General features: G+C 36.3%; 1 protein-coding gene across 2 annotated transcripts in view; it reads left to right on the forward strand.

Moving 5' to 3' along the window:
- The window catches only part of NAA15 (N-alpha-acetyltransferase 15, NatA auxiliary subunit), a 45,036-nt gene that overhangs the window by 16,602 nt on the left and 5,021 nt on the right, over positions 1 to 23,413 (forward strand). Inside the window, exons 4-18 of one of the 2 annotated variants that reach the window (XM_083366962.1) lie at positions 604 to 761; positions 2,625 to 2,759; positions 3,257 to 3,410; positions 4,571 to 4,690; positions 6,973 to 7,068; positions 7,345 to 7,451; positions 9,491 to 9,563; positions 10,114 to 10,283; positions 10,684 to 10,836; positions 11,951 to 12,079; positions 13,250 to 13,463; positions 15,696 to 15,889; positions 19,226 to 19,334; positions 20,196 to 20,294; positions 21,303 to 21,446. In XM_083366962.1, the coding sequence (XP_083223088.1) occupies positions 604 to 761; positions 2,625 to 2,759; positions 3,257 to 3,410; positions 4,571 to 4,690; positions 6,973 to 7,068; positions 7,345 to 7,451; positions 9,491 to 9,563; positions 10,114 to 10,283; positions 10,684 to 10,836; positions 11,951 to 12,079; positions 13,250 to 13,463; positions 15,696 to 15,889; positions 19,226 to 19,334; positions 20,196 to 20,294; positions 21,303 to 21,446 (2,055 nt within the window). Of the gene's footprint in view, positions 1 to 603; positions 762 to 2,624; positions 2,779 to 3,256; positions 3,411 to 4,570; positions 4,691 to 6,972; positions 7,069 to 7,344; positions 7,452 to 9,490; positions 9,564 to 10,113; positions 10,284 to 10,683; positions 10,837 to 11,950; positions 12,080 to 13,249; positions 13,464 to 15,695; positions 15,890 to 19,225; positions 19,335 to 20,195; positions 20,295 to 21,302; positions 21,447 to 23,413 lie in introns of those variants that run through there. The other variant, XM_083366963.1, reaches the window with a different exon arrangement.

Raw genomic sequence — 23,413 nt, forward strand, 5'->3', positions numbered from 1 at the left:
AAGACACACAAAAATGCTGGAACCTGGATAAGTTGTTTATATCTCACTATAAGGATTTTGAAAGGTTTTATTTTGTAAAAAGAAATATATAAAAATAATATGTCAGTGTTTCCTATGTACTATTGCTATCTCTATACTATTACTATGATAATTATTGTTACAGTACACTACTACACTTCAATTGCTATTACTATCAAAATGTTTGTACTATATTCCATAAAATTGCTATTCCATTATTATTACTATAACCTATTACTCTTTAACTTATTATTATTATTATTCTATGCTCTATACTACTACTGTTATGCATCAATATTGGCTGGTGGCTGCAGAGCTCCAAAATAATGCACCTCCTCCATTGTCTTCCTGCCCCCCCCCTTTAACGGTTGCAGCTTTATTGGCAACGTTGCTTACTGGTGCAGAAGAGGGTTTAGTATCAAATGGGAGGGGAAGAAAGTAGCACAGTTGCCTGTTATTTTGATAAGCAGATGGCTTTTCCAAAGAGACATGTTTTCTAATGTTGTGTTTTGTTTTTTCTGGAAATGAGTTCAGTCACGTCTGTTGTACTTTCTTCAAAATGTAAGTCCTTAACTGAGTATCCAGGCTGGCATGTCTATGGTCTTCTTCAGAGATCAGACAAGAAGTATGATGAAGCCATCAAATGTTACAGAAATGCACTGAAATGGGATAAGGACAATCTCCAAATCTTGAGGGATCTTTCACTGCTACAAATTCAAATGAGAGATCTAGAAGGTTACAGGGTGAGTGAAGAGCAAACCTCAAGAACGTTTTATAAGTTTCATAACAAATGGCTTTTCTTATTTATTTACTTACTCATCCAGCAATCATATTTACACTCAACCATCTCACAGAATTGTGACTACATTATTTAAATAAGATGCAAGGAAATTTTTGATAGAATTCTTGTTTAGTGGGACAATGAACAAGCGTCCAACATGAGATTTTATGTATAATTTAGCATCTGCATCTAGTTCTCCATAAAATGAGGATATGTTCTGATTCCAGAGAATAATTTGTCAGGGACTGTGATAGATATGTAGTTCTTTTTTAACAACTCATTGCTTAATGACCTTCAAAGTTATAATGGACTTCAAAAAAGTTACTTACAATCCGTCCTCAAAGTTATAATTGCTATGCACACGCACACTCACACCCTATGTAGTCAGTGGCTCACATTTATGAATGGTTGCAGCATCCTGCAAGTGCAATTTGCGACATTTTTTGACATTTTCTAGTAGAAAAGAATAAAAAACACCCATTGTAGGGTGTTTTTCATTCAGGTCACATGATGACCCCACTTAACAATTGCAGTGACTTAAGACCAAAATTCTGAGCTCAGTTATGATTGTAAATCAAGAAATACTTGCACAGGTAGTCCTCAGTCTATACTATTATTTCAACAGCTGTTCAAAATTACTATGGTGCTGAAAGAATTGTGGCTATTATTGGTCTTTTGAGTTTTGGCTATCCCAGCATCCAGCAGTCACATGATTGTGATCTGGATGTTTGACAACTGGTTTACCCTAACAACAGTTGTAGCACCCTGTAATAATGTAATTGGCATTTGCAACCTTCCCTACTGGCTTCTTCAGAAAATCAATGAGAGGACGGTGGGAAAAGTTGCAAATCATTGGAGTAAACCACCACCACGCACCTTGCCCAAGCTCTTCTGCACTCAGGCCCGCCACTCATGTACCCCATGCCTCTCTCACATCCCTTTCTGACCCATGCCTCTTGCATATCCCCTTGTACTCCCCCCAGTCTCCCATGAACTTTCACACACTATCCCTGACCCTCCCCTGCATCCACATACTCTCCCCCCCACAGCAGCCACCTATCTGCCTGTTATCCACCTGGGAATTGCATTTCCTACCAGTTTTCGCACTGACGTTGTGGGAGGCTAAGAGGAAGTTACTTCACTTTACAACCATGGGATTCAATTAAGTGATGCAGTCACTCTTCATGACCTCATTGCTTAGCAATAGGAATTCCAGTCCCGATTGCCGTTGTAATTCAAAGACCACCTTTAATCATTTTAGAGACTGTATATGCATTAATTATCTTTCACAGGCAAATGGGGATCTCATTTTATCCCCAAACTCAAAGAATAGGTTTGTAGCTCTAAAGTGATCCTCTTCCCAAATCTACAAAGATTTTCATATACAAAATCATACATATTCATTAGCAGTTGGATAACCCTATCCTATTACAGCAATAGATATGTAACTTTGCTTTCAAATATCGTATTTCTGTCACAAAAATAAAAGTACAACATGTAAGAAGGCTTCCTTCTCTTCTCTTGTCTCTTTATAATTCCAAATTTTCAGTTGACTAACTTTTGTTTTATCTCAGTTATAATCAGCTGTCTTCCATATCACAAAATCGGGATGCAAAATGGCTCTCTGCCTTGTTAAAAAGTAAATCAAAATTGTATCCACTTTCTGACATAAAAATATTTAAACACAATTAGTAAAGTTAAAAGATATTCATTTTTTTACTTGATATAACTTGTTAAATAACAGCAGTATAGATTTCTGCTAGATATTGTAGAATTCAGTACAGAAGGCTAAAATATGAATTTGGTATTTATTATTGTTATACAGGAAACTAGGTATCAGTTACTTCAGCTTAGACCTGCACAGAGAGCATCATGGATTGGTTATGCTATAGCTTACCATCTGCTGGAAGACTATGAAATGGCAGCAAAGATTTTGGAGGAATTTAGGAAGACCCAGCAGGTATTACATAGATTTATATGTAAGTCAACGAGCTGTTGATGAAAACTGTAAATTTGTTATTTTATATTTACAGAAATTTGTATATTTCCAAGTACTGTAGGTAACTTAAAATCAAACGAAAAGTTCTTATCTAGGAATGTTGGATGTAACTTTAGACGGTATTAATACATCTGCATATCTGCAGAAAGTGAAGGGTGGTGTCAGATGCTTTTACTTTACCAGTTCCCATTCAGAAAAAAGCAGGACTGTTGGGTGGAGGGGGATCAGATCAGGCACAACTCATATATATGTTCAACATAATATAGATATCCCCTGTTGGATTGAAGTTAAGTTATGGGTTAATTCATTATTTGTGTTACTGAAATTAAAAATATGAATAGTACTGAAGAAGCTTCTTGGATGAGAAGTTAAACAAAGGAAATCCAGTTGCCTTTCGAAAAAATAACACCTTTGGGATATGAGTAGTACGATTTTATTTTATTTTTTTGCCTTTGTAGACCTCTCCTGATAAAGTAGACTATGAGTATAGTGAGTTGCTATTGTATCAAAATCAAGTTCTTCGAGAAGCAGGTCTTTATAAAGAAGCTTTGGATCATCTTGGAACCTATGAAAAGCAAATCTGTGACAAGTTAGCCGTTGAGGAAACTAAAGGTAACTGGGCTGTTCAAATTCTCCTGCATCTAAAACTCTTTACAAATCTTTGTGGTAAGATTGATTTAAATGTCTGAGGAATAAAATCACTGCCAGTTCTCCATATAATCAGTGCTACCGATATGATTATATGTTATTCCATGAGTAATAGAAATAATTACTCATTTGTTCTGACAAATTATTAATAGTTTGATAACTAGAAAGAATGAAGCTGGCAAGAACCTTTCTCAAATTTAAATATTATAAAGTAGTTCCAATTGGAGTAATGTTTTACTAGGAAATATTACAAAAATCTTTCATCAGTATATATTCTGAAAATTGAACAGGACCTGACCCTTCAATTTGACTTACCAACGTCAGTTTTCTTAGTTTCCTAATCTCCATACCTCCAGTATTTGTTCTCCTTGTAGTCCTAGTACATATTAACAGGAACAGGCATGTTACATGCTTTTAACATCACTTTCACTATCCTTGCCCAAAGTTGATTTTTTTCCTTAATAGTTGCTATAGCTACGGAAGAATTGAATAAAACTCATTTATTTAATAAAAATTTCTGTGGACCTAGTGTTCTTCAAAGTGAACGGTGTTTCCTTTTTATCTGGGAGTACACTCAAGAGTTCCTCCCAAGTTGTGATTTGTAAAGTGACAGAAAAGGGAAATTGTTACAATCAAAATTATATTAAGTTTTGTCTTAGCTCTGCTCATGCCCCAACAAGTCATTTAAGTTGGTCAACGAACTAAACTTAAGTGTGGTTCTCCGACCAATAAATTGTGCTTTTTTAAAAACTTGTTGACTAGATCAAAGTTTATCAGAGCACTGAATTTCTGCACTTCTGATTGTTTTTCATGAAGGTATCAGTAGACGTTTCTGTGAATGAAGTGTTCCAGAGAATTTCAGAACATTCTATCTTATAAATTCTATTAATATATAAAAGATAAGTGTTTCAGCAAGTGCATCTATCTATTTTTTGCTGTTTTATCTAAGTAATTTTTTTTCTTGGCTTGCTAGAGTTTAAAGCAAGTAAACTATGTATGTAAATGGTTTTTTTTTTCTTTCATAAGGAGTTACTTGGCACAAATGGAAATTAGAACATTGATTTTATTGGTAAATGTAAACAATACCCTATCATGGTTGATTGATAACTCTGCATTTTTAACAGGAGAACTTCTGTTACAACTCTGCAGGCTGGAAGAGGCAGCTGAGATTTATAGAGGATTGCAAGAAAGAAATCCTGAAAATTGGGCTTATTATAAAGGTTTAGAAAAAGCACTTAAACCAGGTAATGATAAGCTTTAGTTTATATAGGTGTAAATAGCTCACATTTTATATGTAAAAAATTAAGAATTAGTAAAAATAAAGAAAATGTGTTAATATCTTTTCGGCTAGTCCTTATAAACAGCAATGAAAACAAGCCTCAAACTTGCACATGTTACTCTTTTACTTGTCAGGTGTTGAGTTTGAATAAAAGGTCATTGTAGTTGGAAAATACCTCAATAAAAATAATATCAGTATTATGAATATGGCAGAAACCTGAGCTAACACTGCTAAAGCTTGCACCTCAAGATGACATGAGGACAAGGTCACATCCTCTAGTAGTATTGTATATGGAGGTGTCTCTGTAAAGCAGTTTATGGTTATTCCTGTGTAAGAGTCAGGGTAAGATGTGGAAAAAGGAGAGGTGTTTAAGCCTCATGTCACCTCATCTGCTGATTAAAAGTGGAGCATTAGAAAATCATAGCCAAAGAATGTTGGTTGCCATCCTGGCGGATATACCCAAAATGATTGGAAGATGGTATTAAGTTTCACACTGGTCTCAGCTGAGTATGTTAGTTCACCAGATGTTTTAACTTATTCAGGATTTGGTTTACTGACAGAAGCCTTTCAGAGATAATTCTGCTAGATTAGTGTCTGTTTAGACCAGGGGGTAGGCAACCTTGGCTCTTTTATGACTCGTGGACTTCAACTCCCAGAATTCTGGGAGTTGAAGTCCACGAGTCATAAAAGAGCCAAGGTTGCCTACCCCTGGTTTAGACAAAGACGAAAGATTTGCCCTCCCCCTCCCCCTAGAATGCATAGAAGTCAAAGTGTTTTGTATCCTCAAAATTAGAGGGTTTTTTCTGTGCCTTTCCAAAGCAGTTTCATTCCTTGCAAGTAGTAAGATACCAAGAATTCCTAACAGTTTTCTCTGCTTTGATGCAGAGAAAAGATATCTTTTTAAAAGTTCTAAAATGACATGTTACATCATTCATTTATGGAAACAATCAGCTATCACAGTGATACCGGGAAATAGATTTGGCTTTGTCAGGCAGCTGGTCAAAACAAATGAGATTAAAATATTTAGGAGTATTTCCCTTTCCTGCAGCTATGCCATCTTTCAGGCCCTGGGCAGTAATTAGTTTCCTGAATGAATCTGTTCTTACTCTGTAATGCCAGCGGAATCCAAAATAAAATAGACCAATCATAACTTGTTTGATCATGGACGAGAAAGCTAATAAGTTATTTACCTTTAGACCAAATCTATTATTGTAAAGCAAATTCCATGATGTATGCTCTTCCTTCATTTTATTCATTTTACCATATGCTCATTGCATTTAATTTTGAAAAAAGGCAAATAATTATAATGCTTGTAACATTAAAGTTTGAAACTGTAATTCATACTAATAGAATATCCACTTTTTTCTTTTCTTTTATCTACATTTATTACTCCAGAGTACATAATAGAATATTAAGAATCTAAGCATATTACATAAATACTGTATCAAAATAACATATTGTACTAAAAATGAGAAGATGGAATAATAAATGGTTTATGTGGCATTAATCTGTATTCATATCAGAAGCATCTACAAAGCTAACCAAAGGGTGCTTCTGGATTGAAAGGATTTGCCGGTGACAATACCCTTGTCCAGGAACACCCGATTGTGAAAAGTAACGCAATCTTCAAGGAGACTCCTCTCATGTCCCCCAGATTTAAAAGAAGATTGAGCTAGTTCTGTATTAACATTTTATGGATATACTTTTAGTTTCTTCAAATATTCACTTCTATGAATGTCAATATATTCTATACATTCTTTTCTGATTTTATTACACTGCTATACTTTTGGTTAAACTTTATCATATCTTTTGGTTATTACATGTGTATGTGCCTCTGTGTGTGATTTTTTTAAAAAAGAGCTGATTTGACTTGTCTAACAGAGTAGGGGAGATAGGAAACTAGGGTGATAAGTCAATGAAAGGAAGGTGGCATGTCTGTGATCCAATAAGAACAGTGCTTTGCTTATTAAAATATTGCTGAGATCAGATTCACAGGATCAGGCTTTTAAAATTGTGCTTAACATTTGGCCTGAGTTACAGCTGTTTAAGAAAACATAATGATCATTTTTGCCAAAATGCTGGTCATAACTGGCACTCAAGAATTATCACTTTGATATTTAGCCAAATTAATTCTGTTTTGATTCTATAGCTTCTGTTACATTTTAAAATCTGTGGCAGTTAATGTAAGATTTGATTGGCAGCTTAGATTGGATGTGAGTCTATAACAACATGATTTTGTTATTCTAGCTAATATGTTAGAGAGGTTCAAAATCTATGAAGAAGCCTGGACTAAATACCCAAGAGGACTCGTTCCAAGACGACTGCCATTAAACTTTTTATCAGGTAAGTTTTGTTTGGATACTTCAACCTATCTCTGAAAGAGGCAGAGGGATTATTTTGCTGTTTTATCATTATCTTTGGTTTTAAAATGTCAGTAATGTTCTATTTAGCCTGGCATAGACATTATAAAGTACCAGACCAGCTATGCTAGCCGGGTGTAGAATTGTAATTCTAATTCAGTACATCTAATTCTTGGTGTTCATCATTGGAAAAGTGTGTAGCATTTGTTTGGTTTGAAACAACATATTTGCATCAGAATTCACACATATTTTTCTTTAGGTGACAAGTTCAAGGAATGCTTGGACAAATTTCTGAGGATGAATTTCAGCAAAGGCTGCCCGCCAGTTTTCAATACATTACGGTCACTATACAAGGATAAAGAAAAGGTTTGTGCCATCTATTTTAATGATTTGGACAGTTTTCTAGTACAATTTTCAATCAAATAGTATGCCAACTGTAATTATTTTTGTTATAAAACTATTCATGTAATGGGCAGTGAGTATTTCTGCATATCGGTTAAAGTTTTGCCCTTTGTAAATGTGAACTAGCCACGGAGCCCCATCGGCGCGGGCAGAGACAGCCCATCTGATGGGGGCGGCTTCTGCTGGTCAAGGGGCTTGGAGCAGCAGCAGGAGGAGCAGCCACCACTCCCGTCAAAGCCACCGTGTAGACAGGGCCCACACTGGGTGAGGGCTCCTTACCGGCTGTCCCAGGCCCATCTCTGCCCTGCTATGATGCAGGACAGCCAGCACGTCCCCATGCGCTCACTGGCCTTTGTGTGTATGGACTGATGGTGTCAGGCAGCAGCTGGTCCAGCCCCTGCCTTGCCTTGCCCCGCGGCAATTGGCACACCCGCCCTGCCTCACCTCGCCTCACCCTGCAGGACGAGCCTCTGGCCCACTGCCTCACCCACCAGAGACCTCCTGGATCTCCCCCAACCCTCCCCAGTCCCCACAAGCGTCCCTCCCCACAAGCATCATCGAGGTGGCCATGCCCATCCAGTCAGCTGTGACCACCGTGGCCACGCCCACCCAGTCGGCCACACCCACTCAGCATCCGGTGATAAATAAATGGGTTTTGGGTTGCAGTTTGGGCACTCGGTCTCTAAAAGGTCTGCCATCACTGATATAATGTGATCGTCCAGTACCATAGTCTTCATTTAGCAACGGGGTCAGATAGTGACTTTTTTCAAATTCAGCATAATAAATGGCAGTTCATTTTCTAACCAATGCATGCATATAGGACAACAAAAGCTTTTCAGTATGATTAAGGTCTGGTCAGTTTCAGGCAGCTAGAGGGCAAAAACAGGAGGGCAAAAAGCTCAGGCACAGGACATTACAAGAGAGAACATTATCTGAAGGAGGCTGCAGCAACTAGTCATCTTCACAATATCTCTGTATCTGTCAGTCACATGTTCACTTAGCAGCCATTTTGCTTAATGACTGAAATGTTGGAACCCTTTGCAGGCACAAAACAAGAACTACCTGCAATTGTTGCCTCTGACCTGAGATAAATAGATGAATGAATAGATAAACAGACCAAAAAGATAGAAACACATTATAGGATATGGATTTTGAAGTCTATCATGACTGCAATTTTGCTGGTGTGAGCCAGACATGGGAGTGAAGGAAAAGGTGGGGGGAAGCTCACTTGTGGTCTTGAAAGGCAGCTGCCATGAGGCCTTGTTGAACTGGTGGGTATATTCTAAGTCCTATTGAAAGACTGAGGTATATAGATATACTAGAGCCTGGGAGAATACCTACCCCCCTGTTGCTGGTAAGTATGCTGCCAGAATAACCCAAAATTGAAGAGAGAGAAGGAAAGGAATGAAGAGTAAAAATTTGTTGCTGGAGTGGAAGGGAGATGCCAGAGAAGAGCTGGAGAGTAGAATGAGGTGAACAGGGCAAGCTTCAGTTCCTGTTTGATGTAAGACGACTGAGATGGATGAACTCCACACCCAAGATTTCGGAGCATGAAGGGCTGGAGTCTGGAGTGGTTGCAAGCTGCAGCTTCATCCTAGGTCCTGGACAGAGCAGAGAGGGAAATTGGCTGCCAGAACAATAACCCTGGTATTTGGGGGGGGGGGGAACTGGACAAAAAAGCCTAAAAAGGGAGGAGGGAACAGAAAAAAGGAAGCAGGAGATGTAAAGAGGGAAAAGTTGCTGGTAGGAACGTAGGAAGCAACATTATTCACCCTGTTGTAAATACCTTCTGTATATAGTAAAGAAAGAGTGAAAAGTGCCCAGTCATGAGTTACTGTGTCCATTGCCATCTTTACTTGAAACGCCTCTGGTCCAAAATGAACCCCATCACATTGTGACACAGATACATTACATACTTGTTTTTAGATTTCTAAAGAATAATGCATATGTTCTACAATCCATTGAACTAAAATGTATATTTATACATATATATTTACACATAGGTGGCAAGCATAGAGGAACTGGTGGTGGGTTATGAAACTTCTCTGAAAAGTTGCAGGCTATTTAATCCAAACGGTAAGTATTATGACACTGTGGTATTCGTATTGACAGTAATCACTTATTTCATTAAAAAATACGCTGATTTGGATCATCAAGCAGTTTTTGCAGTTATAATATGTAATTTTGATATCTCCATTTCCATTACTTATTTCCATAAGCTGCAGATATATTCAGGACTAGGATTAACTTGAACGTAGGATATGTTTTAATGATACCTTTGTATAAGATGATTGGGGCAAGTTTGGATTATCAATATTATTTTAGCAGTAGATGAACTAATCATTCAAATATTCAGATCTGGTCTCCATTTTCATTTTAGTGTGATATTTATGGCCTTGAAAAGTTTTCCCAAATGATATTAAGTTTTGATATATTCTTTTCATGAAATATAAACTCAAAAGAAATATACAGCACGTTGTCCGTGAAATATTCTTAAAAGAAAAAATGGAATGTGTTGTTTGGTTAACCTTAGATAATTACCTCATATTTGATTAGTGATCGAAAGTAATGTTAGTTATATAGCCTAATTTAAAAAAAAACAAACCCTAACATTTTGTCCAAACAGATGATGGTAAAGAAGAACCTCCAACAACTCTACTCTGGGTCCAGTACTACTTGGCACAGCATTATGACAAAATTGGGCAGCCATCCATAGCTCTAGACTATATAAATGCTGCAATAGAAAGCACGCCTACCTTGATAGAACTGTTCCTTGTGAAAGCTAAAGTCTATAAGGTAAATTTTCCTTGTTGTACCATTGTGTTGGAAATCAGCTTTCTCTGTGGGACTATTGGCCAGCTGTCTACTGTATTTTTCTTTTGTTTTAAACTTTACATTTTGGAGAATTTAAATAATATTTTTGAAGAATTACAAAATTATAAACAAAATATCTCTAAAATTATTCAGGTTACAATTTATGTAAATTTGCTTGGGAGTAAATTATGTTAAGCTATAGGACTTCTGACTACATTTTATGCTTCCACATTTAATTTTTGAAAGAATAATTTATGGGGCAACATAATATTGTTACCTCTGTCCTTTTTTATCCTGACATTTTTATAATATATTAAAAAAATGATGGGCCAAACTGCAGTTAATGTTATACATCTAACTTGTTTCTCTCCTGTCATTTAAGCATGCTGGAAATATAAAAGAAGCTGCAAGGTGGATGGATGAGGCTCAGGCACTGGACACAGCGGATAGATTTATCAACTCCAAATGTGCAAAGTACATGTTAAAAGCCAACTTGATAAAAGAAGCAGAAGAAATGTGTTCTAAATTTACTAGGGTTTGTTCAGCTCGTTTGTTTTTGTTTTTTGTTTTTGTTTTTTTGCTTTTATATGGCAGTTAAGAGTGTCAGCCATTACATAGGTTGGGGGTCCCCAACCCCCAGTCCATGTACTGGCAGTGGGCTGCGGCACGCCAAAATCCAGTCTGTGCAAACAAGCAAAGCCCCATCCGTGGGATGCAGGCAGAACATGAAACCACACCCCCTCCAGTCCACGGAAAAACTTCTCTCCATGGAACCAGTCCCTGGTGCCCAAAAAGTTGGGGACCTCTGACGTAGGTGGTTAACATAGATGGATGGATGGATGGATGGATGGATGGATGGATGGATGGATGGATAGATAGATAGATAGATAGATAGATAGATAGATAGGCAGACAGACAGACAGACAGACAGACACACAATAAAAATAAAAGGCAAGAGTTTTGTTTAAGTTGAGCTTAACTCTTGATGACTCCGTACGTAGCATTTTACCTTCATAAATTTGTTTAATCCACTTTTAAAGTAATTAGTTACATATCAGTACATCTTATGATAGTGCATATCATATCTTTCATGCTTTGCTTAAAAAAAGTAATTTTAATATCTCTTGAGACTTTTCCATATGGTCCAGTATCTGGGAGAGACCAATTGTGAGGGTTCTTAGATCATATTATGTCTGTGGTCTTTTATGTTTATCTAAGCTAAAGAACTCCAGATTTAATCTTTTCATTTAAGAGGTTGCTGCAACCATTTCTGAGTTTTGGTTGCTCAAAACTTTATATATCTTTCTATTTTCTACTTCAGTATGGAATTAAAGGGTTTTTTTTAAAAAAAAACCCAACTCTTTAACGTATTGCATTTTCACAAAGCAATATTCTTGATTAGTTGCAGCCAGTTGTTACCTGATCAATGTATGTCTGATGTTTTTATGATGAACTTCCTCTCCTCCTAACTGTTAGTGGGAATGGAACATATAGAATTCTGAATCTTTTGCATTTGGATCTATGGGTGTATGTGGCTGCATTTCATAGCAGCATATTTTTTTTCTGCTAAGAGCTGCTCATTATAAAAAAAACCCTTCAGAATTAAAAAATAACAATGTCTGACACTCCTGGTTTGTTTTTTTTTCTAGGAAGGAACATCAGCAGTGGAAAACCTGAATGAAATGCAGTGTATGTGGTTCCAGACAGAATATGCCCAAGCATATAAAACAATGAATAAATTTGGAGAAGCACTTAAAAAATGTCATGAAATTGAGAGAGTAGGTATTTAATGACTTCACATTAATACTTCTTGTCTTATTTTTCAGGAATAAGGTTTGAGACAGTATTTTGGTTGTAAGGCCTTATTTGTGTTGTATGGTATATTTTTGTTTTCGTTCATATTATTTAATAATGGGAAGTACTATTTTATTTCTTTGTAAGATCACATATTTCTGTGTTTTTCTGTTTAAATTAGTGGTCTGTAAGTGTGGAGAGAAAAAAATAATTTCTGTAGGCAATCTTTCTTTGTCTCACCCTTTCCTACCCCTCTGCCTGCCTGGAGAGGAAAAGATTTCAAGTGATTACTGTGAGTTTTTTGTGAGCATGCTGCACCTCCCAGCCCTAGGCTGCTGACACAAATCACATGGCTTTTGATGTATAGAAAAACAAACAGTTTGCGCTCTTAAAATCCCTCTCCAGTTTTTCTGCTCTGCCGGAATGGAAAGACTCAGACAAAGGAGAAATTGTCTACAACACAGATGTCAAACTCGCCACGTCACGTGATGTGTTGCGATGTATCGCGACTCTTTGCATTGGTGACAATGAGGTGGGCATGGCTTCGGTATGATGAAACCGGCCCATAGGCCGGCAGTTTGACATCCCTGGTCTACAAAAATTGGTGCAGTTTCATTGCTTCATTGTAGGCAAACAGCTTACTTTCTTGCAAAACTTTTGTCTCCAATTACCCTGCTCTTGGGTGGGGGGGGGGGAGAGGGAGAGACAGGTCAGGCACATATAACATGTATTTACTGTAATGACTCTAGAGAGATATAGCAAAGATTATCTTCACAAATGATTCAGCGCCACTGTAACTTTGAACAGTCACTGAATGGTCAGTAGTAAGGACTACCAGTGGCCCCTCATAATTAGCATGCCAATTTTTAAAACCTGATCTTGGCCCTCATGACTTGACTGTTGGGTTTAACTCTTAGGCAGAGATTTCTGCCCTGCCTTGTTTTTAAACTACACATTTCAAGGACTGGAACTGATGCTTAATTGTTTCTGTGTTATATGCTAAACTTTGGGTACTGTTGCTTATGTGCGCTTGTATTAACAGCATCCATCTTTATGGTGCTAAGTTCAGTTTTAAAACCTCAATAGTCATTTCTAAGTTAAGTCTGTACTATTGTGATATTGGATGCTTGCTAGATAATTACATATTATGTTAGCATTTTGTAGAAATCACAGATGACCAGTTTGACTTCCACACATACTGTATGAGGAAAATTACCCTTCGGTCATATGTAGACTTATTAAAACTAGAAGATGTACTTCGACAGCACCCATTTTATTTTAAAGCTGCAAGAATTGCAATAGAAATATACCTGAAGCTCCATGATAACCCTCTGACAGATGAAAATAAAGAACATGAAACTGATACAGGTATAAAACATACAACCTCTTTTGCATGTATGCTATATAACTTTTACAGATTGCTATTCCTGCTGTTTTAAGAGGCAGAATTGTTGGATCCAATACAGGTAGTCCTTCACTTACAATGACAATTAAGCCTAAAATTTATGTTGCTAAATGAGATATTTGTTAAGTGAGTTTTGCCCCATTTTACAACCTTTCTTGCCAAAGTTGTTAAATGAATCACTACAGTTGTTAAATTAGCAACATGGTTGTAAAGCGAATCTGTTTTCTCCATTAACTTTGCTTGTTAGAAGGTCACGAGGTGATCATGTGACCCCGGGACACTGCAATCGTCATAAATATGAGTCATTTGCCAAGTATTTTAATTTTGACCATGGCGATGCTTCAAGGTTCATAAGTGTGAAAATGATCACTTTTTTCAGTGCCATTTCACTAAATAAACTTGTAAGTCGAGGATTATCTGTACTCCTAAAAATCTTATACTTCATTGTTTTTAAAACATTGTTTTTAAAATCAGCTACAATGTCAAAAACTATACATATAACATTTTCAAGAATTACAAACTATACTGGTCAGCTCAGCAAAAATTCATAAAGATGAATAGCACTTTAGTTGATGTAACAGCACAAAGCTTAAAAGTGGGGATTTGTAAATATATCAAATTTCTAGGGTCTAACATTTCTAATTTCACAATGACCCTGGGTGATATACAGTAATAAAACAGATTCAGAACAATATAACAAAATGTTTTAAAATGTAAAAAAAAGCAATAAAACAAACTGGTCATAAAACATTCCTATAAGAAGCTTGCTACTATCCTACCCCAGATCCTGGAGGAAGAGTCGGGTTTTTAGAGTCCTTTTAAATGAGGATAGGGTAGGCATTTATAGAAATCTTTGGGGGGGGGCGCTGTTCATTCTCTGCAACAGAGAAGAGCGTGTTCCTGTTTCCCATCAGATTATGCTGTTATTGATTAAAAGAAAGCAAAGCATGGCAAGTTCATCCAATTGTATAGAATGGGCAGGCCCTTTGCAATGCAAGGCTTTATAGGTAATAACCACACTTTGAATTGCACCTGGAAGCTAACTGATAGTCAGTGTAGCTTATGAAATAGATATCTTATATAAGTGTATTATAGCATCCCCTTGATTACTTATGGGATTGCATAGCTGCTCTTGAAAACCAATTGCAGCTTGGTGTGGTCTTCAAGAGCAGCCCCATGTAGAAAATATTGCAGTAGTTCACATATGAGGTGATCGAGGGATGACTGTCTAAGAGGCCTCGCAGGCTAGGAACAGGCCCAGATGCTATACAAGATGAATCTGAAAGTGCTATCCCAGCTACAGCTGCCACTTGCTCCTTGAATAGGAGCTGCAAGTCCAAAAGAAAACTCAAATTGTGCACTGGTCTGTAATAAGGAAATAAGTCCCATTCAGGACTAAAGATGAAAAATCTCTGGACTTGCTCCAAATATTCACAACCACTTTATTTTAAGAATAGTTAAGCTGAGTCTTTCCTCTTATTCCACAACTTCCACACACTGAGGCAAGAAGTTGACATCAAGTGCCTGGCATGTGGTCAAGTTATACAACTGAGTATCGTGATATCTGACCTGGCTGATAACCTTGCCCACTGGTGTCACGTAATGTTAAACAGGAGGTCAAGAGTTCCATGAAATTACACACACCAGAGGCTCTGGGCTCAATCTGTCAACTCTCCCTCTTCATTAAAAAATGACTGGAATTAATCAAGAGATAGGAAGGGAACCACTATATAATACAATCACACAGACCCCTCCAGTCCTCATAGGTAGTGAGATGAAGGTTGTACCATCCTTGCCAGAGATCATGAACAGGTATAAGCAAATGCCACAGTACTGAAAACTGACTGAAATGATACAGATACTGTATTTCATGCAGGGCCTTAAGTATCCTTGAAAGGTTGAAGACTGAGCAAAAGTCTCCTTGGACTATTAAGTTCTCTGACTTCTAGTAACGGGGTGTATTTTTGCTTCCTTCAACATAAGTAGAACCGTTCTTCTTTCAAAGAGGCCAACACTAGAGGGCAACAATATAAGTGCTTTGGAGAAGGTCAAATTAGGGAGTTATATGTATTTAGAAGTCACTTAATTTTGAGCTGGAAAGATTTGAACTAGAAAATTTAAATAGATGCTTAATTTGAAAAAGAAATAAAAAGTGGATTTTCTTGATACACAACCAAGTGTGTTTTTCTATAAAGCAAATATGTCTGATAAAGAGTTAAAGAAGCTACGCAATAAACAGAGGAGAGCTCAGAAAAAAGCTCAGCTGGAAGAAGAAAAAAAGAATGCTGAAAAAGAGAAGCAGCAACGAAACCAGAAAAAGAAAAAAGATGACGATGATGAAGAAATTGGAGGGCCAAAGGAAGAGCTTATTCCTGATAAATTGGCAAAGGTACCAGATTGTAGTATATTAAATGACTTCACACATTTCTATACAGCCCTATTTAAATCTCATGTTAAAAACTAATTATGGTTTATTCACCGATGTCTGTTAAATATGAAATTGTGTCATTGCCATGGTTCAGGGGTAGGCAACCTTGGCTCTTTTATGACTCATGGATTTCAACTCCCAGCTATGCTGACTCAGGAATTCTGGGAGTTGAAGTCCATGAGTCATAAAAGAGCCAAGGTTGCCTACCCCTGCCATGGTTTAATCAGCAGTCCCCGGTCATCAGACCAGTACTGGTCTGTGCCCCTTTTGGAACTGCCGCTTGCCACCGTTGCTGGTCTGCGGAGCCAGAAAAATTGGGGACCTCTGATTTACATCATATATATAATGGCTTAATTGTGCAAATGTCATGAGGCAAATGCTGTAAATTACTATAGAAATTTGTTTTGTTGTATCCATATCTGCTAAATTAAAGTTTCATTATTAAAAATATTACTTTGCAATATATATCATTTAAGAGTGACTTTTGCAACAAGGCATATCAGAGCTCTTGTAGAATCTGATATAGTTTCCTAGTATTAAAGAGATAATTAACAAATTAGATCATTAACTGAAGAGTAGCAGTTCTGAATATTCATATAAAAATATTTGGCCAATATAAGGATAGGCCACAAAGTTTGTCCTTCACTGATTTTTATATTTTTATATTGAGGTTAAAATAAGGGACTGTGTGGGACCTCAAAAAAGGTATACTTCTAATAGCATGCTGTATTTAACAGAAGCTACTGAGTCAGATCGTTAGAAGATTAGAAGGCTAAGGACTTGGTAGGAGCTGCTTTTTAATTTTTATTTTTGAAAGAATTTATTGAAAATTTATTGCTAAGCACATTGGTTTGTGCTTAAATTGTAAGCCGCCCTGAGTCTTCAGAGAAGGGCGGGATATAAATGGGATTAAAATAAAAATAAAAAATAAATAAAAAAGCAATAGAAATCTATAATTTCACTTATCTACCTCTTTCAGATTGTTAAGATAGACTCTTCTGTTTTTTTATTAATGGCCTCACTGTGAACAGGCATGATGGATGTTAATTTTCTGGGATACTCAAAACAGCTAATGCTTTCCTAATCAAAATCTGGTTCTCTCCTGGGGATGAACATAGTATTATAATATATGTGATTTGCTTATTTTTTATAAAATTATTTTTGGGTTTTTTTTATAAAATAAGCTGAATTCTTACAGCTGTATCATTTACTGCACAGATAAACACTAAATTTGTACTATATATGCACAATGTTGATAATGTATGAGAGAATAGTATATATTATAAATTTTATCATCTGTTATTTATGTATTATTACTAAATACATCAGGTAAAACAATGCATAAAACAATGTATTGTATTATGGTTTTACTGAACATCTTGAGCCAACATCCATTATCCACTGGAAAAAAAGTGATAAAGCCCCAAGATAATTGGCTCCATTAGGAGTGAAAGTATCCAGAGAATAAATCTTTCTCTTCACCACAACATAAGAATTAAGCAGCATCTTACAATGGTGAAAGTTTGTAAACTCTTTAAAAGGTTCTGCAATTGTGCAGTATTATAACTTGTGATGTGAACTTCATCTGAGTTGTTAATAGTTAAGATTCTGATTAAACAAGCAAAACACAAAATACTGTATTAACAACATTGAATAACATTCATGGCCTTTATTAGAAAATGTACATGGAATTTTAAATATGATAATTGGTGTCACTTCCTTTAGCAGAATTACTTCAACCAACTATTTTTAGTACCTGTTAATCCTGCTCATCTTTCTAAAGGTGTTTGGGTCATGAAGGTCAGGGTTGTTATTTGGCTATTCTAAAATGTCAGATTTCTGTCTCTTCGGCCATTATTCTGTAGATGCATGTGTTGTTATAAACACAAGGCAGCTTTGTTAAATTTTGGCTTGCAGATAGATACACTAAAATTCTGCAGTAGAATTTTCCAGCACAATACAGAATTTGAACTGTCCAGATCCTGAGATTCCCACTGCTGTGCTTCACTCTTGGAATAACATCCCTTTATTAAAATGCTTTTTTTTTTCATTTTCCGCAAACATAATCTTTCTCATTAATGTCCAGAGGTTCACTCTCATGTCATCTGTCCACAGAAAATACTTCCTCTAGCCTGCTAGATCAAGGTGATGTTTAGCCAAAGATGAAGTTATATTTTCTCAATTATCTGCCTGATAGAGGTTTAATTAATTATTTATTTATTGAATTTATATACCGCCCTTTCCCGAAGGACTCAGGGCGGTTTACAGGGTAAGTCTTTGATACTGGTTTTGTAGTCCTTAGAGGAACAAAAGTCTATACTGAGGTCTAAAGATATATTTTGATCAGGGAGTTTTTTCCCCATAATCATGTATTCTGAAAAGGAGACTGATGATGGCAACCAACTTTTTTTTTTAAAGGGAGGGCCTCTTAAATTTACACCTGATGTCAGCTAGTTACTGGTTGGAGTATTTGACACAACTGTCACTCTTAAAGGAGGCAATTATCTTGAGACTTTATTATTTTTTCCCCAGTAGATAATGGATGTTGGCTCAAGATAATTCAGTAAAACCATGATACAGTACATTGTGTTTTATGCATTGTTTTACCTGATGTACTTAGTAATAGGATATTAAACTCTGGTCACATTTTAAGTCACTGTACTGTAGGACCAAAGATAGTTCTAACAGATTTACAACTTTTCCCTTATCATGCTACTTTTTCCCAACAGTAATGAAAGACAATTATCACTTAAAAGGAATAGATTTGAAGTGTGACTAGGTCTGTTTCTTCAGCTTGGTGACATTAGGTATTTAGAGGCTCTAGGCCAGACATGTCAAACACAAGGCCCAGGGGCCGGACGCGGCCCGCAAAGTGGTTTCATGTGGCCCGCGAAGCCATTTTGGAAACAGTGAGGGAACGGCCCCCACTGCCTTGGCCCTGGCCCAGAGACCCTCCTTCTACCAGAGACCCTCAGATCTGTCCCACTCCTGCCCAGGCCCCCATAGGCACCCTTGATGCGAATGATGTAGAGCTGGCCACGCCCACCCAGTAGGACATACGCACTCTAGCCATGCCCACCCAGTAGGCCTCGCCCACCCAGGCCACACCCACCCGGCCTCCTGAGGGCAACCGCAATGCTGATGCGGCCCTCAATGAAATTGAGTTTGACACCCCTGCTCTAGGCTTTTTATTTTATTTTCTTTTGGCATATATTTAATAGAATAATTGATCTCTATAAGTATTTTGATCTCCTTGATTTTTTTTTAATTTTGAAAGATTTTTCTTCGCAATTTTAGGTTGAAGCACCTTTGGAGGAAGCGGTTAAGTTTTTAACTCCGTTGAAGAATTTGGTGAAGAACAAAATAGAAACCCATCTTTTTGCCTTTGAAATTTACTTCAGGAAAGGTAAATGAAAATTACTACAGCCTAGGAATGAGCAGTGGTATATTTTCAGGTGTAAGGTCATCTTTCTAAAGAGACATATGCACAATTTGGTAAGAACATGAATCTATCAGTTTTCCTTACTCTGTACTTTTTTTGTTTGCCTTGAATTATTGGTATATAAATGTGCATGTGTACAGTGGTTAAACCTGTCCCAACTATTTAAAAATTACATTCAGTTTGAAAATATAATTGAATAAAATCTGTAATATTATTTAAGCATTACTTTATGTACATTAGTCACTACAGCTTAAGCAGGAACCAGCAATTTTCACAAGTAAAAAATATATATATAGGAAAATTAGTCAAAGTCTGACTAGCCAAATTAAAACACCCCAAATCCTGTAACATTTGATGGACTCTTTAAGATTTTGATAATATTAAAAACATTTAATGTTAATATTTTTAATCTAAAGCTGTGTTTTATTGATTCAGTCTGAGATGCCTGCTGAGCTATTTGAATAAAAATTTCCTTAACTTTGCCTCGGTTAAAACTATGCCATATGCAATTCAGTGCAAATAATAAGAGTATACCTGTATGTTAAGTACATTTTGGGCAATATGCCATAACTACAAAGTCCAGTTTTGCCATATTCAGGTTCTTCTTATTCTGTGCCAGCCAAGAGCTCTGCAGAGACAACCTTGTAAGTTGTTCACATCTCACCAGCTATGATATATATGATCTGTACTATACTGAAAACGGTCAGGATGTATATGTTTATTCCAATTCTAATTTCAAATTGTATTTATACTTGTAAAGCATAACTGGGTATTCTGTTTGCATTTCTGATTATGGAAATTATTTTGTAATTTTGTCTCAAACAGAAAAATTTCTTCTTATGCTACAATCTGTGAAGAGAGCATTTGCTATTGATCCTAATCATCCATGGCTTCATGAGTGTATGATACATCTCTTCAGCAGTGGTATGAAGCTATCTTACGTTACCTAGTAGTCAAACGTCTAGAAGAGATGTAATTAGCTCTTGCTAATAAAGGAAATTAATGATTTATTCAGATACATATAATTTATTTTTACTAATTATTGGGTTATTTAAAATGACTAGGATTTGCATAGTATGATAAAATATACTTTAGGCTATTAAAAATGTATGTATAACTTAATGTAACAAGCTCATTTAAATATTTGTTATTGCTGTGTATATTTCCAATGCCTCTGTTACTCAGTTTATATCCTTTGAAATAAAACATATGTGGCAATTTTTTTAAAAAAAAGTTTTATATCTGCAAAACCTTTTTTTTATAAATTCAGGTAAGCAGTACTTAACAGTTTACTGAACTAAAATATTTGATGAAATACAGGAATATTAACAGAAAGAACAGTTGGCCTGAGCTTAGGTAGTTGTGAAGGTAGATTGTTGGACAGCACTTTTTACTATGCCTTTTCAGTTCTCAATTTAAAAGATTTTAACTATTCCCAAATGTTTGTCGAAGTTCATTCTTATACTTTGTGTTTCCTTGCTCAATTATTTATCAATATTTTTATCCTCACTAGATATACATTTCTCCCCATAATCAAAGAGATCATAATCCCTTTGAAATTTATATTCAGCAACAAATGTTGTCTCCTGTTTAAGATACTGTATCTTGAGTTGCAAGCAAATGTAACATTCAGGCCAGCAAATTCTTTTTAGAATAAACAATATTGGGGTAGCTAAATCAATGATATGCCTCATTGTAGTCTAGTTTTATGCTGATATCATTATAATTATCAACATAAAGCCAGCCAACTTAATATCTTGTATTCTGTTATGAAGATGTAGAATTATTGGGCACCACAGAACAATCTGGATTACAGGAGAAACAGCATAACGTAATAAATCTTAAAATATTAAAGCCTGATAGACACAATAAATCTTTAAAATATTAAAGCCTAATAGATTTTTCTGAAATTCTATGTTCTTAATACTGTAGTTTCTGAAAGTAAAGATCTACAAGAAACGGTCAGGACAGTGTTGAATCAAGAAATGAACCGACTTTTTGGGGCAACTAATCCAAAGAACGTCAATGAAACTTTCCTTAAACAGCACTATAATTCCCTACCACATAGATTGTCTGGTATGTACTTTACTCTGTATTTAAATTGGCATTAGGATTTTTAGAATGATTTGCTGTCATCTCTTGGGTACCTTTAATCGTTGTTCTTCCTATTATTTGTCCAGTGTGGTTGCAGATCTGCTTATTTTTGTACTGTGCTCATCTAGTTCTGAAAGCAGTGCTATGACTGCATGACTTGATGAGGGATATTGCTTATCAGAAAGTTTGCTGCAGAGCCTGACACTAATTTGGGCCTGAAAAGGAGTGACTGGCCCAGGGTCAGCTGGCTTCCATGCCTGAGAGAGAACTAAAAGGAGTGGGTTTCTCCACTCCTAATCCAGCAGCTTTGGGTACTTTTAAACAATATCATAATCATATTCTAATACTAATATTTTATAATAAAACATATACCATATGATTATCAATTTTGCATACTTTGATAAGTATTTCTTTTGGGTGCAAATGAAGAATCATATGTTTGAATGCTGTCTCAAATTTAAACATGTTCTCTGCAAAGAAGTTACCCAGTGTTTAGTTCACATATCTCTTCTTAATATTAGAATTGAAACGTATTGATTCTTTGAAATCCTAAAAGACATATAGCCTAATAACTTGATTCAAAAACAGCAAAATTAAAGAACGGTTTTTAGAAATAGTCTGTCAAATGCTACAGCTTCATAGGTTTAAGCAGAGAGTATTCTGAAGTCAGAAATGTGAAATTTCAGTTGAAGTATTAAAATAATATTTCTGTTAAATCATTTCTGATCAACTTTCCTCTCTTCCAAAGAGACTGTAAGAGAAAGTATAAAATTCCAAAGAGGCTGTAAAAAACCTCAAAACGAAGTTCAGAGTAGCAAAATTTGTGGCGTGTTTGTAATTAGTGAAGATTAAAAAGAACCATTACCAAGAAATAGTGAGCAGCTATGTTTTGTTCTCCTAGCTATAAAGTGCTAATAATAATTTGGGAATTGTTTCAGTCATGTTATAAATGATACTGATTTCTGTGTCAATTTACATTTCTCATAAAGTACAAGAGATTGGCTGTTTTTTTAAGTAGAGGCTTACATTGGCTTATAAGATGATTTAAATTTACCACAAGAGAGACTCTTACCGTTAGGATAACTTTATTCTTTTCATCAAAGCTAAGAACTATTTTTCGTATCCTTGCAAAAATCTGATTTCCCATGTGCATTGAACCCTTTTCCAGATTTTGAGATAAGATAGTAGTAATAGTCAACAGAAAGTCATGTATATACAAAGGGATGAGACACTGATATGTTGCTATGCCTGCTATGCTGTGAGCCATGGCCAACTGTCCAATGTGTTGCACATGCAACCTACCCTCAGTCATGTGATTGCAATATGAGTGCTTGGCAATCTGTTCACTTATCATAAGCTGCCCCATTTGCAATCACCATTTGCAAACTTCTCTGCCAGCCTTCCCAAAAAGTCGGTGAGGAAAACCAGCAGTGGTTACAAGGTGCTGATGCCTGCCAAGAGGATTTCCTCTTATCTCTGAAAGAACTCCCTGTTGATCCATATCTGCTTGAGTCTCCGTAGCTAAAATCTAAGCAGGCACAGAGCTTAAAATCCTTCACTCCATGCCTCTGGAGAGCTCTCCATTGGTGGTGGTGGGGAACGGGGAGGGAGAGATAGAGCTCAGGTTCCACACAGGTCTGGATCTTAGCTACCAACATTTAAGCTCTAAGTCCCTTTATCAGAGATAAAGTGCATTCCTGGTTCCTGGCTGCTCAAATCCAAATATAGGTAGTCCTCGACTTGTGAGCACAATTGAGCCCATTTGAGACATTTGTTAAAGTGAGTTTTGCCCCATTTTACGACCTGTCTTGCCCCAATTGTTAAGTGAATCACTGCATTTGTTAAATTAAGTGATTAAGTAAATCTGGCTACCCCATTTACTTTGCACATAGCTCACATGACCCTGAGCTATTGCAACTGTCATAAGTATGAGTCAGTTGCCAAGCATC

Source organism: Vipera ursinii, assembly GCF_947247035.1.
Source record: "Vipera ursinii genome assembly, chromosome: 7".
NCBI lineage: Eukaryota > Metazoa > Chordata > Lepidosauria > Squamata > Viperidae > Vipera > Vipera ursinii.